The sequence below is a fragment of the Schistocerca nitens genome, chromosome 11 (genome assembly GCF_023898315.1).
Source record: "Schistocerca nitens isolate TAMUIC-IGC-003100 chromosome 11, iqSchNite1.1, whole genome shotgun sequence".
NCBI classification, from domain to species: Eukaryota; Metazoa; Arthropoda; class Insecta; order Orthoptera; family Acrididae; genus Schistocerca; species Schistocerca nitens.
The window spans coordinates 46,320,475-46,337,757 of record NC_064624.1 but is presented as its reverse complement, the minus strand read 5'-3'; the positions used below and the strand labels follow the sequence as shown (position 1 = coordinate 46,337,757).

At 43.2% G+C, this 17,283-nt stretch overlaps 1 protein-coding gene across 1 annotated transcript in view; it reads right to left on the bottom strand.

Annotated features, from left to right (window-relative positions):
* LOC126212595 (uncharacterized) overlaps positions 1-17,283 on the bottom strand; it is a 66,279-nt gene that overhangs the window by 36,279 nt on the left and 12,717 nt on the right. The window contains exon 3 of the mRNA XM_049940024.1: positions 10,757-10,932. Coding sequence (XP_049795981.1) covers positions 10,757-10,932 — 176 coding nt within the window. The remainder of the gene's footprint in view (positions 1-10,756; positions 10,933-17,283) is intronic.

Here is a 17,283-nt window from a genome sequence, read left to right as displayed (position 1 = left end):
ACAGCAAACAATCGCAAATCTATTCTTTTTTTAGTATTCTTGCACCTCGAGATTTCTTATTTCAGAGCACTCAAGAGAGATACTGATTTTGACTATTTCTTGCAAAACATCCACTGCGTTCTCTGCTGCTACATCGTTTGAACTGATTTTAGATGTAAATTAGACACATTAAACTGCAGAACTGAAGCGCTTGCTGCAGAATGCGTCTTTTCTTTAAAGAAGAATTTCACATGCATTCCACTTCTCCAGTCCCTTTCAGCTAATCCAATGCTTAAGGACAGCGCATTATGATGACTCAAGGTATTTGCAACAATCCATCTTTGCAACTACCAAAAGTACGTGTTTATTCCACAATATGTGTTTTGTTTTACTCATTTAAACCATTATCAGTTGTGGCTTTTTTATAATGTTTCCGCTTACGTCCGGAATTGCGCATCCCAGCGTCTGACACTGCTATGTATGATATATTTGGAGCTTGACGTCCAAAAGCACATCTCTGCTGACGTAAGACTTGACAAAATAACGCACCACTATTGCATACAAATGTTTGTTTACCTGGTTCTGAACCATTCGCTGGGTGTCGCTTCGTGAATTGTTGGTGTGGGTCTCTCGTTTAACAGTGCAAGTTATCCTACGGCATTTGTTGGCCGTAAAACTTGGTCCTAAGGTCAGTGTTCTGTAGACCGATTCGATGCATATGTATCAGGTACATCTTATGACGAGAATGGAACCCACAGAATAGGATATGAGGCAATTTTTTTAAAATTAATCTACGACTGCATTCACTATAGCCCATCAACGATGGAAAGCTTACAAACTGCCTGAGACAATGCGCAACAACCTGTACTCCTTGTAGCATGGTCCTTGGTTATCACTGTTACTTGAGAACAACGTTGTCAATTAAAGCATGAAGCTGCATAGTAATGAGTTCCGTGTGATGTCTGGATCCGCAGTTTCACCGGAAAGCAATCCCTCCCAAGAGATGTCGTCGGTGCCATAGTGCTAAGACTCTCAAATCGTTTCCATGCGACATATCCCCGCACGGTGTTCTGCCTGGATGTGCAGCACCACACCTACTCCACGTGGCACGCTAGGTCTCAGAATCCGTGCCGTGATTAAATTCATCATTTGCACGCCCCAGAGGGAGGAAGTACTTGCATATTGACAATGATCTGAATAATCAGTATACGGAGATTTGGTTGGGGAAGAATTTCGGGAAAGGGCTGTTTTTAACGTAATGGAACCGTTCATTCCATAAGGCAACCAGAAAATCGATTGAAGTACATGAAGGTGGTGAACATACAGTCTCCATTAAAACAAAGTGTAAAGAAAATCTCGAATCTTCTGGACAATTTGCAATGTACTACACAGCGGTAGTGATACAATACTGACTGCCATATTCAGTTCGGGAGCACGTGCATTGGTACACAAAGTGGCAGATCAACAGAAGACGCAATAAATACTCGCCACAGGGACCTGGAGTGTCGACGAGCGAGGCAGACCACCACCACGGAAGACAATCGTCAATTTGCGTACAGAGGTAGGGGTCAGTGTGCGGTCCACGGTTTTGGCTAGTAGTGCTGGAGCCATTACTAAAGGTATCATGCGAGTCCAGTAATGAAGTGGAGTGGAGGAATTTAGAGCTGACCTACTATAAATGGTGATACGTGTACTATAGAAGATACACGAAATGGTACCCTGCCTGAACTAGAAGGGCGGTACCAAAGCTCCACCACTGCCGTTGGAACTCTGAGCCCCCTCATGCATCTCCGGTACTCGACTTCGTGCTGACATCCAACAGACAATAAACACACCGGAGCGTATTAATAAACAAGAGGACATTCTCTGAAGAGGATTCTCAGAGCAAAAGAACATTTTCTGAGAAAGCTCTTATGAGTAAAACATTCGAAGCCATATTCTCTGACGAGAGTGTTCCTTCCCACTACCTCTGTTCCCTGCTGAGTTCTCGGTGTGTGTGGTCTGCCGTGTCCGGCACAGAAAGCACGCGCCATGTTACATTTCATTCAGCTCGCTCAAACAGGCGACGTGTATGGGACCGACATCAGTGTGTTCTCCCCGAGTTTCACTACGTTTCAATTTACTCATTTTATGTGCGGCAACAAATTATTAAAACGATTACCTACAGTTTACGAAAATGCGTCTTCTAGCGATGTTACCGATAATCCAACATGAGCTAATCTTTTCTATTATAGTAGTCAGGTGAACACATTATGCAAACGAAACCTTAAGATTACATGACTTTTTATCCACCCCAAACTGAAACTCTGTCGGAGAGAGAAATACAGTAGAAGATGAATGGGTAGCTTTGAGAGTTGAAATAGTGAAGGCAGCAGAGGATCAAGTAGGTAAAAAGACGAGGGCTAGTAGAAATCCTTGGGTAACAGAAGAGATATTGAATTTAATAGATGAAAAGTGAAAATATAACAATGCAATAAATGAAGCAGGCATAAAGGAATACAAAGGTCTCAAAAATGAGATCGATAAGATAATTTTGGTTAAATACGGCGCACAACGGTCTGCTCGGGTGTTGAAGCACGTAAGCGGCCGCCCATGTGGTTCGTTACGAGGAACAGATCGCTAGATTTGTAATAAACTAGTTATTAATTTTTCTGACACGCCTAGTTATTTCTAACATCACACAATATAGGACTTATTCTGTGAGAAGACGTGATGGTGAACATCTGGAAATGTCTGACACGGTTGTTTGGTGTAGGCCTACACCTATGTTGTGGATTGGCAAGACAGCCAACCCACTATGAGAAAGCCGAAAGGCACGCGTTTTAGCTCACGCAGGCTGGCGTGAGGTCTGGAACAGGTCAAGGAAAATATACTACCAAAAAACGTACGTAGCTGCTGGAATACTTAACTTTAATCCATAATTGGCGAACATCGCTCTTGACGGTACATGTTTTACAGCATCAATAGTAACTGGTAATGGCGCGTTGCTAGGTCGTAGCAAATGACGTAGCTGAAGGCTATGCTAACTATCGTCTCGGCAAATGAGAGCGTAATTTGTCAGTGAACCATCGCTAGCAAAGTCGGCTGTACAACTGGGGCGAGTGCTAGGAAGTGTCTCTAGACCTGCCGTGTGGCGGCGCTCGGTCTGCAATCACTGATAGTGGCGACACGCGGGTCCGACGTATACTAACGGACAGCGGCCGATTTAAAAGCTACCACCTAGCAAGTGTGGTGTCTGGCGGTGACACCACAACCTAAATGTTCTCGTACATCAGTCTGAAAACTTGGGTAACTAAATAGCAATTAAAATGTTTTAATTTTCACTTCGTCTGGAAGGTCGCCCTCTCTTCTTCTGTGATTTTCTAGAGGGAAGTTTACCTGGCAGTTACTCGTAATGTTCTTATTGTCAGACCGATATAAACCTCTACAGTTCCTCTCTTCAGCATTTCGTTGGGATACATATATCTTTTTTTGCCTTCTAAGAAACATGAATTCTGCAGTTACTGCCAAAAAGTCGGTAAAACGCAACCTCAACAGAACTTACCAATATCGAGGACTGCTACAACGTTTTCGGTTGTGAGAAGCTCCTGTAGTTTTAGCCATAGCAAATCGGAGAGCGTTCTTTGTTCTGAGCAACATCCCTCGCCCTTTCACTGACAATTGAGCACATTCTCGGGTCGAGTATATTCTCTGACTCGCTTTACTCATACCAACCTGAAAATGTCCTCCCAACATTGCGAGCATGAAGTAAACTCTCCATTCTACTGCTAAGACCCACAATACTACGACACCACCTCAGCTGTCTTACCTCCACCGTCTTAGTGGTTCTTCGCCGATAATCTCCGACCCTTCCTCCTCCTCTTCATTGTTTTACCACTCACGAAGAAGCGTCTTCGCCATTGCCACCGTCAGATGCTCCATCACCATCACTGTCACCTACGCCATCGTCGACTCTCTCGCCAGCAACGTCGCAGCCCCAAAACCGCGGCCCGTCCCACCGCCCGCACCATTGCCAGTGGCAGGAGATCCAACCACATCCGCCACCATTGTAGCGTCATCAGCACCGTCATAAACTCCTGTTAGCGGCCCTTATCTTCACCCAACTGGGGCCACCTATTACTCCACAAGCCTCATGCATGCAGTCATAAGACCAAACAAATTAAATAGAGCAGATGAACCCTCACCATTCCAAATAAAACCAAACCAAAAATGATTTCACTAAATTTATGGACAAGAAACCAATTTTTCCTCTCAACTATCGTCTTCTGCATCTACATCTACATACATAATCCGCAAGCCACCGTGCGGTGCGTGGCGGAGGGTACCCCGTTCCACAACCTGTCGTTTCCTTTCCTGTTCCACTTGCTGATAGAACGACGGAGAATGAGCTCTAATTTCTCGTATCTCATCTTCGTGGAGCCTGCCAGTAATGTATGTTGGTATCAGCAGGATCGTTCTGCAGTCAATTTCAAACGCCGGTTTTATAAACTTTCTCAGTAGTATTCTTCGAAATGAATGTCTTCTTCCCTCCAGGAAGCCCCTCCTGAGCTCCCAAAGCATATCTGTAACACTTAGATGCTGATCAGACCTACTGCTAACGAATCTACCTCTTCGCCTCTGAACTGCTTCGATGTCTCCTTTAAATGCGACAGGGCGCGGATCCCAAACACTCGCGCAATACTTAAGAACAAGTCGCACTACTGTCCTACACAGGGTCTCCTTTACAGATGAACCACACTTTCCCAATATTCTCCCAACAGACCGAAGTCGACCATTCGCCTTCCCTACCAGAATCCTCACATGCTTATTTCATTTCACCTCACTTCGCAATGTTATGCCAGATATTTAAAAGACGTGTCTGTGGCAAGCTAGACACTACGAATGCTGTACTCAAACGTTACGGGTTTGTTTTTGCTATTCACCCGCTTTAAATTACGTCTTACTACAGTAAGGGTCATCTGCCATTCATCACACCAACTAGAAATTTTCTCTAACCCGTCTTGTATCACCATACACTCACTGAACTTCGACACATTAACATACACGAGGACATCATCAGCAAAACTACAAACTGCTGCCCACCCTGTCAACCAAATCATTTATGTATACAGAGAACAACAGCGGTGCTGTCACAAATCCCTGGGACACTCCTCGCCATACCCTTGCCTCTGAAGAACACTCGCCATTGAGGACAACGTACTGGGTTCTATTACTTAAGAAGTCTTCGATTCACTCGCTTGTCTGGGAACTTTTTCCATATGCTCGTACCTTCGTTAACTGTCCACAATGGGGCACCGTGTCAAATACTTTCCAGAAATCTAGGAATATGGAATCTGCCTGTTGCACTTGATCCATAGCACTAAGTACATCATCTGGATAAACTGACATAACCAGAGGTTGTCAGGGAGAGCATTAGGGAACGATTGACAAGAACTGGGGAAAGAAATACAGTAGAAGAATGGGTAGCTTTGAGAGATGAAATAGTGAAGGCAGCAAAGGATCACATAGGTAAAAAGACGAGGGCTAGTAGAAATCCCTGGGGGAACAGTACAGATATTGAATTTAATAGAAGAAAGGAGAAAATATAAAAATGCAGTAAATGAAGCAGGTGAAAAGGAATACAAACGTCTCAAAAATGAGATCCTCAGGTAGTGCAAAATGGCTAAGCAGGGACAAATGTACGGATGTAGAGGCATGTATCACTAGGGTAAGATAGATACTGCCTACAAAAAAAATAAAGAGACTTTTGGAGAAAAGAGAACCACTTGTATGAATATCAAGAGCTCAGATGGTAACCCAGTCCTAAGCAAAGAAGGGAAAGCAGAAAGGTGGAAGGAGTATATAGAGGGTCTATACAGGGGTGTGTACTTGAGGACAACATTATAGAAATGGAAGAGGATGTAGATGACGATAAAATGGGAGATGTGAAGAGCTAGACAGAGCACTGAAAGACTTCAAGGCCCCAGGAGTAGACAACATTCCATTAGAACTACTGATAGCCTTGGGAGAGCCAGTCCAGACAAAACTCTACCATCTGGAGAGCAAGATGTCTGAGACAGGCGAAATACCCTCAGGCTTCAAGAAGAATATAATAATTCCAATCCCAAAGAAAGCAGGCCTTGACAGATGTGAAAATTACTGAACTATCATTTTAATAAGTCACGGCTGCAAAATACTAACATGAATTCTTTCCAGATGAATGGAAAAACTAGTAGAAACTGACGTCGGGGAAGACCAGTTAGGATTCCGTAAAAATGATGGAACACGTGAGGCCATACTGATCCTACGACTTATCTTAGAAGCTAGATTAAGGAAAGGCAAACCAATGTTTCTAGCATTTCTAGACTTAGAGAAAGCTTTTGACAATGTTGACTGGAATAGTGTGCTTCAAATTCTGAAAGTGGCAGGGGTAAAATACAGGGAGTGAAAAGCTATTTACAATATGGCAGTTATAAGAGTCGAGGGGCATGAAAGGGAAGCAGCGTTTGGGAAGGGAATGTGACACGGATGTAGACTATCGCCGATGTTATTCAATTTCTATATTGTGCAAGCACTAAAAGAATCAAAAGAAAAATTCGGAGTAGGGATTAAAATCCAAGGAGAAGAAATAAAAACTTCGAGATTTACCGATGACATTGTAATTCAGTCAGAGATAGCAAAGGACCTGGAAGAGCAGTTGAACGGAATGGACAGTGTCTTGAAAGGAGGATACAAGATGAACATCAACAAAAGGAAAATTAGGATAATGGAATGTAGTCGAATTAAATCGGATTATATTTAGATTAGGAAATGAGACACTTGAAGTAGTAAATGAGGTTTGTTATTTGGGAAGCAAACTAACTGATGATGGTCGAAGTAGAGAGGATAGAAAATGTAGACTTGCAATGGCAAGGAATGCGTTTCTGAAGAAGAGAAATTTGTTAACATCGAGTATAGATTTAAGTGTCAGGAAGTCGCTTCTGAAAGTATTTGTATGGAGTGTAGCCATGTATGGAAGTGAAACATGGGTGATAAATAGTTTAGACAAGAAGAGAATAGAAGCCTTTGAAATGTGGTGCTACAGAAGAATGCTGAAGATTAGATGGGTAGATCACATAACTAATTAGGAGGTAATGAATAGAATTGGGGAGAGGAGGAATTTGTGGCACAGCTTGATTAGAAGAAGGGTTCGGTTGGTAGGACATGTTCTGAGGCATCTAGGGATCACCAATTTAGTCTTAGAGGACAGCGAGGAGGGTAAAAATCGTAGAGGGAGACCAACAGAAGAATACACTATGCAGATTCAGAAGGATGGAAGTTGCAGTAGGTGCTGGGAGATGAAGAAGCTTGCACAGGATAGAGTAGCATGGAGGGCTGCATCAAACCAGTCTCTGGACTGTAGACCACAACAACAACAACATCATCTTAGAAAAGGACAAGCTGAGTGTCGCACGAGCGATGCTAACACCGTGCTGATTCGTGCACATGTGCTCCTCAGTCTCGAGAAAGTTGATTATATTGGAACTGAGAATATGTTCGAAGATTCTGCATTAAACAGAAGTTAGGGATATTGGTCCGTAATTTGTTGGATCCGTTTTTTTACCTTTCTTTGGAGTCACCTGCATTTTTTGACAGTCACTTGGTTCTTAGCGCTGATCGAAAGATTCGCGGTAAATGCAAGCTAAGTAAGAGGCCAATGACGTAGAGTACTCTTTGTAAAACCAAATTGGGATTCTATCCAGACATGACCACTTATTTATCTTCAACTCTTTCAGTTGTTTCTCTACGGCAGGGGTGCTTATTACTATGTCGTCAATACGGCGCTGTGTCAGATGATAAAACGACGGTGCGTTTGTGCAATTCTCCTGCGTGAAAGATTTCTTAAACGAGGAATTCTTAACTTCGGCCTTCCTTTTGGTATATCCTAGCGCCAAAGCAGACTGGTCAACGTGTGACTGAATGGAAGCCTTAGACCCGCTTAGCGATTTTGTAAAGGACAACAAGAACTTTTCGGATTCTCCGCCAGATCTTTAGTCAAGGTACAACGATGGTAGCCGCTGTATACTTCGCGCATGGATCTTTTCACAGACGCACGTCTCTCTACTAATCTTTGTCTGTCGTCATTTGCGCGTCCTATTTTGATCCGAGAATGCAACAGCCTTTTTCCTCGGCATTTTCCGAATTTCGTTATTAAACCACGGTGAGTCTTTTCCACCATTAGTCCACCTATTAGGCACATATTTTTCAGGAGCCCGATTTACAGTATGTTTAAACTTTGCCCATAATTCCTCTGTTGCCATAATTCTGGAACTAAATGACTTAAGTTTATTGTCTAAGTGAGATGCTAACAACTATTTATCTGCTCTTTCTAGCAGGAACACTCCCCTAGCCTTCTTGATTGATATATTGACTTTCGTACCCAGTGTCGCTATGATAATATCACGACCACTAATCCCCATCTCTATACTGACGCCTTCGATAAGGTCCTGCCTGCTTGTAGCTACAAGGCCTAAGATACTTCCGCTTCATGCTGGCTGCAGAAGTATGTGCTCACCACAGTTTTCGGAAAATGTGTTCAAATATACTTCACAAGACTATCTGTACCACCTGCAATGAATCCATATCGTCCCAGTCTATGCTTGCTAAGTTAAAGTCACTAGCAATTAGTGTTGCATGATCTGGGTATTACCATAAACCTTCTTTGAATGACTCTACATCTGTCTCAGCGAGTCGGTTGGGCGGCAAAGACACCCGACAATTAACATGGTTTCACCTAGACCTGTTTGCGCGGCCAGATAACGTCACAATCACACACAATTTTCAACGCCAGTAGAGAGAATATTTTTTGTCGACTGCAATGAACATTTCAACTCCTATGGCGTCTAATCTGTCTTTACGATAAACATGCCAAGACTCGCTAAATATGTCAGAGTTTTTTACTTCGGGTTTTAGATAGCTGCCGGGCGGTATGTCCGAGCGGTTCTAGGGGCTTTAGTCTGGAACCGCGCGACCGCCACTGTCGCAGGTTCGAATCCTGCCTCGGGCATGGATGCGTGTGATGTCCTTAGGTTAGTTAGGTTTAAGTAGTTCTAAGTTCTAGGGGACTGATGACTTCCGATGTTAAGTCCCATAGTGCACAGAGCCAACTGAACCATTTTCTTAGACAGCTCTCAGTTCCTAGAATAATTTGAGTCTGAGAACTTGTTTGGTGTTCGGTAAATTCGTGAACTTTGTTACCAATACTTCGACACCTTATTGATAATATTGTTACAGTCCATCTGTCTTTACTTTGAAAGCGGCCTGATTTCTCTAAAGGTGTACCAACTGGCGAGTGTTCATGAGAGTACCTCCAACTATCGCCTAGACTATAACCCCCCCCCCCCCCCCCATGTGGACTTTGCGAGTACTCTGCTACCCGAGTTGCAGCTTCCTTTGTCCCTGTCTAATAATATACTCATATACACTTTTCAAGTCACCTCCCCAACCACTGGTACATTCGTGATCACTGCCTGACGGATTATCCATAATTTTATCCCATCGTACCATGTATAGGTTTCTGTATACAGTGAACCAGTAACCCAGTCACAGCATCGATGACAGATGTAGAGTAGCGAACCAAAAATCCCCACACAATAACCAATGTGGAGTAACAATACTGTTCCTCAAAAACAGCACCAATTACCACAAATCATGTTCACTCTCCATAATACTTTATCCTCAGTGTGAATTTTACCACCCTACTGCCTGTCTCTGTCCGAGCCATCCCATACCACATAATTTCAGTGCTCACACTGACCATTGCCTCCCCACAGCTTTACTTCCACATCAGTTCCCATGATGAACTTAACTGTGGACCTCAGTTGATCACCTTCGTTTCAGAAGACCTAACCCATTTCCGAGACACACTCATCCCAGAGTGACTCCCATACCAAGCTCTTCAGACGTAACTGCAGAAGTCTTTCATCCAATTGGAAGCCATCACGACTGAGTCTATTTGTCGATCCTAATCCATGTTTCCCACCTCCATAGCTATCCCACAAGAAGCCACCTAATATAATCCAAGAACACCGCCATAAGACGTGGGAAGCCTACTGGGAGCTTACCCATTCCCACATAGGAAGCCACCTGGTCACACTCCAAACTGCCGCCATATCTCCTACACTACTCCCTTCCACGGCCTCGTATGTAAAGCACTCGAGAGACTATTCCGCTTGCCTCTCGCTTGCAACTTCCGGTATTCACGCTATATGCTACAGACTGATTTAAGCACACCAACCCGCTTCCTTCACTTTGCTGACATCTTCCCTCATGGGTGCTTAGATTTTTTCTTCGTCTATTCAGATGAACATGACACGTAGCCTCTTTTCCTCAACGACTAGATGCCTACTACACGGTATTGGCCTAATTTATCCCGCAAGTAACTTTCTTTTTGTTCCGCACAAGATGAGGACTCGCTCAGTTTTTGTGTCAGGTTCCACGTCATTGTTTCCACAAATTATGAAAACTTTGGACGTATCTGCAACCATCTTCTCTAGTCAAAGCAGTAACATCGCTAGTTGTGTCTCTTTTCGCGCTATCCGTTACGTAACACGTGGAATCAAAATACTTCGCAAATGACTAGTTTCTGTAACCATCTCTTTCACTACGGTCTCTCACTCCTAGTTCCTCATTCCACCCTGAATTAAATGATCCCAGCATATTCTATTGCAGTAATGAATACTTCCACGAAAAAAAGTGAAATAAACACTAATGAATCATAGCGAGTACGGCAAAGATTTGAGTGCACACTGGTTCATACCTGACTATCAAGCGTCCCGGCCTGTCCTTGTCTTCTTCCAACTCGTAGTGCTCTACCTGTTTGCTGACGCATTGCGCGTCGTGTACCAATCCGGTTACTTTCGTGTGCAGCATGTCTTTCACACGTTCCACGTCCTTCATCCAACCGTGGAGTTGCTGATCACTGGTGTGGTTACCCTGAGACACACAGAAAACAGTTCAAATTCCTCTCATAATATTCACAAGCAGCAGCCTGTCTTAATTTACAGTTACGTGTACCACTAGTAAATAACACTGAAATTACTGCCAGCGCGTGAGTGTAGTACATTCAGTTTTGTACACGCATTGAAACATTTACGCACAGCAGATGCCTAGTGGGGTTTTATTAAATACACACATTTCTCAAACTATGACATCAGGTAAGAGAGGCGCAGGTATTTCTTGGTAGGTGACATTACAAACGTCTGGATGTATGAATGCATACTCTCGTAACGACGTGTCCGACTGGAATGTTCTGGGGCCACCAGCAGCGTTAAGTTCCTACGTGTAGAGCCACATGGCGAGGCTGTGGCTCTGAGGAGATTCTATCCAAACTTTTGAGCGATTTTCGAAAATAGAATGGTGAGATCGCTGACCATTCCGTCAAAATCTTACTCGCTACCAATGCTATGAGAAACCTGAACACACGTTGCTACCGTTTACAAACACAATGATATACTTCAGCCGTTCCATATCAGAAAAATTATCTGAATTAATTGTGACATGTGAAATGTCAGTTTGACTCAGTATTCTGTAGCGTTGCTCCATTGCCTGGCTGCTCGCTTTTTCCGAAAATTTCCGTTTATTGCTCTTCATCTAAAACGATGTAGTCTACATCTGAACACGTCTCGAATATTGCAGATTTAAAGGGATGTAGCACGGCTTACTGACGTTGGAGTTTCAGAGGGGACATAATGAGCCTGTCCCAGTTATTCTAATTGATGTTAACACAGAAACCAAAACAGAGAAAGTGTCTCAAAATAACTCCAGTGGTTGAAGACACAATACTGTGGAATCATTAGGGTTCGATGTTTCAATCTGTAAAACGGAAGCCTCATAGAATCGCTTTGCTGTCCGTTTGTCGGTCCGACTGCTAAGAACCCTTGTCGCTACGTATCAAGTTCAAATTCATGTCACGTACTAATGTCTGTGCTCCCAGAGAGGTATCAAAAGTTTACGCTTACAAGTCACTCCAATCAAGAGATACGGCCATTTATGGCACATATATCCACACTCGAAAACTCACTCGTCAAACCCTGAAAGGTGCTTTCCATTGATCTGAAATCGTGAAATTTGGCAAGCGAGGTTTCACAGTACATGTAAAGGAAAAGAATCCGAAAATTATTAATCTGTAATTATATTAGTTATATAACAATAAAAAATACTTCCTTGTCTTGTTTTTATCAATCTGTCTGTCTGCCTATCCGAATGTTAAGATCCTTTTTCCTGGACCAGTTTCGGGTACGAAGTTCAAACTTATGTCACATGTTAAGGTCTATGCTCCCTTGGCGTTGGACAAATTGTAAGTTTCTAAGTCAATGCAATCAAAAGATATGGCCTAAATCTGAAAGTCCTTAATTTGTAACTATATAACTCTAGAAAATACTTTTCGTATTATTTTTTATCAGTCTGTTATTTGTCTGTCCGTCTGCTAGGACTCTTTTTCTCTGGATCAGTTCTGGGTATCAATTCAAATTTATGTCAGATATATAGGTCTATGGACCTTTGGCGGCGTAAAAATTGTAAGCTTATAAATCACTCCAGTCAACAGATACGGCCATTTATGTCACATATTTTGATAATCGAAAACTCACTCATCGAAACCTATAGGGTTGACTTAGAATCATGAGATTTGGCAGCAACTGAGTTTTCCAGTACAAGTATAGGAAAAAATCTGAAATTTGTTAAGTTGTAATTATATCACATGAATTTTTTTTTTTTTTTTTGCCATTTGGACATGCATTGCATTGATGATCTGTTAAAAGCATAACATACGAACATTAGTGCATCCAAACATAAAATGTTGTTGTAGTCATGAGATAGGGAACCAATGCTCGAAAATGCATATTTATTGTGTTAAGGACATACACAGCATGCACCACTTAACAACAATGTAGCTCATAGTAACTGTTGCAACCAACGACTGTCAGTCTCAATGCATGTATTGTAATAATGCCTGCAGTTATTCATACTCTTGCAAAGATCTCGTGTGTCCGTTGTGCAGTCGAACAGTAGCAGCTGATAAACAGTGTACACTCCTGACCTACAAACATACATACTGTACACAACTTGGCTCGTAGCACGTGTGTCATGTGACGACTGCAAGCATCGCACTGGAGCAATAATCTGCGCTGCAGGCACACCACTGTCCCTGCTGTCATCTGCCAATTGCGTCAGACAGCTTGTGACGTGTCATGGTGAGGTGTGTTGCTGTGTACAGTGCACAATGAGTAGTTATAGATGGAACCTTACTTGTCGCAAGAGTTTGCAGACGTGTATTTAATGTGCGGTCCAGTAGGATGTAGTGGCTGTAAAGCAACATGAGTGCACAGAGAATGATTTTTCAACAGACATTATCCTAATTTGCAGAAGTTTACCTCTGCGGGTACCAACTTGAGAGAGAGAGGTTCATTCACGCCACGGAGAGCCAGCCAAAGTACCCGCCAAAGACTTATCTGAGAAATAGACTTTGAAGAGATGCTGTTAGATCATGTAGCCGATTACTAAGCATTAAGCAGCTGTCAATTTAGCAGAGAAATGCACGCCTCAAAGGGCAGAGTGTGTAGAGTACTGGTGGAGTAGGTATTACATTCCTGTCATAAGGAACGTGTGCAAGCACTGGGACAAAAGGATTTTGAACACCGCCTCCGCTTCTATCAATCCATTATCCTCCACAGTGCTGTACGATCAAACTTCATACAGTTTGTATTGTTTGCTGATGAGGCCTCATTTACCTATGACGGTGGACAGCCGAACAGCCAGATCTGGAAAGAGGACAATCCCCAGACTGCTCATATCGGTGGCCATCAGCAAACATTCTCTGTCAATGTATTTCTGGTTGTTAGCCAATATCACTCGTACGACCTTATTTGCTGCCTCCCCATCTGATTTGTCCACATAACTCGGCGTTTCTGCGAGATATGTTACCACATTTCTTGGAGAATGTACCTTTTGTTGTCCACAGAATCGTGTCGTTTCAACACGTTGGTGCAGCAGCCCACTTTGATGTTAATGTTTGCAAACACCTAAACAACACCCACCCTCATTGTTGGATTGGAAAGGGGAGATCCTGTGCGACAGCCAGCGCGATAGCTGGATCTTACAACCCTGAACCTCTTTCTCTGGGGTTATGACAAGATGTTGGTGGTGTATGAAACACCTGTAGATATAGCTGAACACCTGCTTTCCAGAGTCCAAACTGCCTGTCTGCCTGTGCAACATGTTGCTGTTGTGCAAGCTTTTGTCACATGCGCCGGCTCAGTCGGTGTTTTGACAAGTTCCTACACAGTTGTCACTTCGCCCCAGCTATTCAGAACAATGAAATGTGACAAGATTTGGAAGACAGTAGCGCGGCTGACACGACTCCATCAGCCCAGAAGCTGGTACGATACAGGAATGATCTATGAGGATATGCTGGCATTACTCCGAAAGTTTAATCATAGAGACAGCGTCCTGCGCGTCAAAGGTTGTGAGAAGGTGGTATGAATGCAGGAAATTTTCAAGAACGCTGCCATCCTGAATTTGGAATCATACCACTGTCCATCAATCCGACATCTCGAGCAAATGTATGGTGGTGGAAAGAAAATAGGGTTTACTTGTGTTGCAGATAGGTACAAATACTATTAAAAAGGCAGTGCTATAAATAAATGCTTTTTTAATAAAACTGTTGCCCTTATTTAGATACTCCCTACAGCATTCTGTACAGTTATTTTGTCAGCTACTTTTATTTACCATGTAACATCTACACTGTTTTTCGAGAACTGACGAGATGATTTTCCAAGTTCCTGCAAAGTGTCGCTCAAAACGTAGCCGATGAGCAACTGCTTGCAGCCATCAAATTCCATTTCGTGCATTTCTGTCGCACCATAATCCCACTCGTTTAATATGTGAAGTTCTTCTTCTGTCGAGAAATAAACCCGTTCGTGCTGCCTTGCACCCTCGCCTGGTAAGTAATGAGAGTAGTAGCAAGTTGGGAGAGGCACGTTCAAACGTGTACCAATATGGTGGGACCTGTCCCAATGAACCATGTGTAAATAATGTTAGTGGTGAGAGAAGGAGCGTGATGAACTGCGACTTGAATTCCTCATCAGCGCACGCTGAAGGGGTCTGTGAACTGCCCTGTGGAGGGCTGCCTGCGACTGCCATCCAGCACTGACGTCGGAGTGAAGCGCTCGTGTGGCAACCGTGGTGACGATGGTGACTGCAGTGGGCGCCCACGCACATTGGATGACAATGATGACGCCGCACTGCTGTCACTATTTACCGACGGGGGTGTGATGTCATTCACCATGATCAACTTGGCAGAGGATTAAAGTAAATATACATATTTTCTATACTGTTTTTAGTGATTCTTACGGGGTCTACTTCTCATTCGCTAGATGCGATCAGGCATGACACACTGTGGCATCTGAACCCAGCAGCTGATAATGATGAAGATGATCCCTGGGGAATGACTTCGATTGTTCAGGAGTAGATATGTGAGTTCTATCTTCATTATTCTACACTATAAAATTTTTTGTGCTTATTTTTGAGATGCTCTTGCGTGCGGATGTGCGCAGTGAGAATATCGGTATTCTGACACAACCGCTAGCTGCTGGTGCATTTGAACCTGTGTTCTCGTTTGGGTTTGCCCATATTCTCTCAGGAACATGCCCCTGCCGACGTCATACACCTCCACTAATGCCCATGCTGAAGATGACCTTATTGACAAACACGCCAGTTGATGATGAGTTGCTTGAAGTGTATTCCAGTAATGAACTCAACAACAGTTAATTTATTGTTATTATTATCAATGATCGAATACAGTTTTTCATTTCTCATTCACTAGGTTCATATCAACTGCTTCTCTTTCTTCTTCTTATGCGCAGAGTTATTAGCAGTTGGTCTTACACCGCAGCCCACCCCTCTCTGTGGCTGCCTGGATACGTCATCGATGCATAGTATCCAATCATTATGTGGAAAGCAGCTCTCGGCTGTGGATTTACACATCCATAAAAGAGGACGTGATGCTGAGGAGAAGAGCATTGTCCAAATTTGGGTTAGAACTGTTGCGAGATCATGGGGCGAGTCGATACCAGAGTGGCTATACTGAGTCACTTTTCTGCGATGCAGGAAATGGGATCCAGTAAGACAGTGAGCTATATACTCCACCCTGATTTATAATCGTAAGATTTTGATCCACTTATTGTGGGGTCCAGTTACATCCCTCTTCCAAAGAATATATTGCTAAAAATCATCAAATAATGTCCAAAATCTTGATGAGAGAAATTTAAATTGCTTTTCATGGTTGCTTCTCGGTAGCGATAGAAATAATCCTAAAAATGAAGGGCACACAGATACGTACCAAACATCAGATGTCCAGTGACATTTTAATTTCCAGAGCACAGAATTCCCCATAGTACTCCAGGTCATTTCAAAGACAGTAAGAGCTGCGAGTATTCGATTCGCGTTTATGGGCTGAATGTTGGTAAGCCGGAAGAAGAAGAAGAACATCAACACACTGTGTCGCACAACAACAAAGAAGTAAAGCATAAAGTAGTTGGTCCCCTCATCTTGTCCAAATTAGCCGGTAAACGTCCCAAAAGTGTAGACCTGCTGCTAATCTCTAAAGGCGATAAGCAACACAATATTTGGATCAAATGTGTATCCCACCTACTTCGTTCTGAAATGAGAACAATAAAGTTGCAAGATATTTTTGCTGTAGATGTCTCAAATCATTTGACAAGAGCTGGTATCTTGAAAGACACCTCATTGACTTCTGGAGCCAAGAACCAATATGGGTGGAAATGCTTATCAGGGGTAAATGGTTCTCGAAGTTTAAGAATGCCTCTCACTAGCAGCTCTGTCCCTTCGTTGTTTACATCGATTCAGAGTGCCTCCTAGCTCTCGTGGGACAGTGTGAGGTGATGCCTCGGGGTCCCATACCACTGTCACAGAATGACGCGTACGACATGTGGCTACCTATCAAGTTGTCTACGCGTACAACTCTGATCACAAGAAATTAAAATCTGATGTCGAGGGAATACTGTGAGATGGTTGCTCCCTGAGCTGGAAAATCTTGCACGGGATATTTATAACATTTATAGTGAGAACGTCCTCACGGCCAACTAGAAGGAGAATGATGCATTGTACAAGGCAGGTAGCTGATCGTTATATCTGGGGACCGCGACTGGACAGAGATGAGGAAGCTCCCTGTAGAGCCTGTTCTCATGTAACGGGGAAGTCCCACAGTGAAGCTCACAAGCCTTTAAGTACTAACTGCCACACCACATAGCGGTCTTTTCCACAATT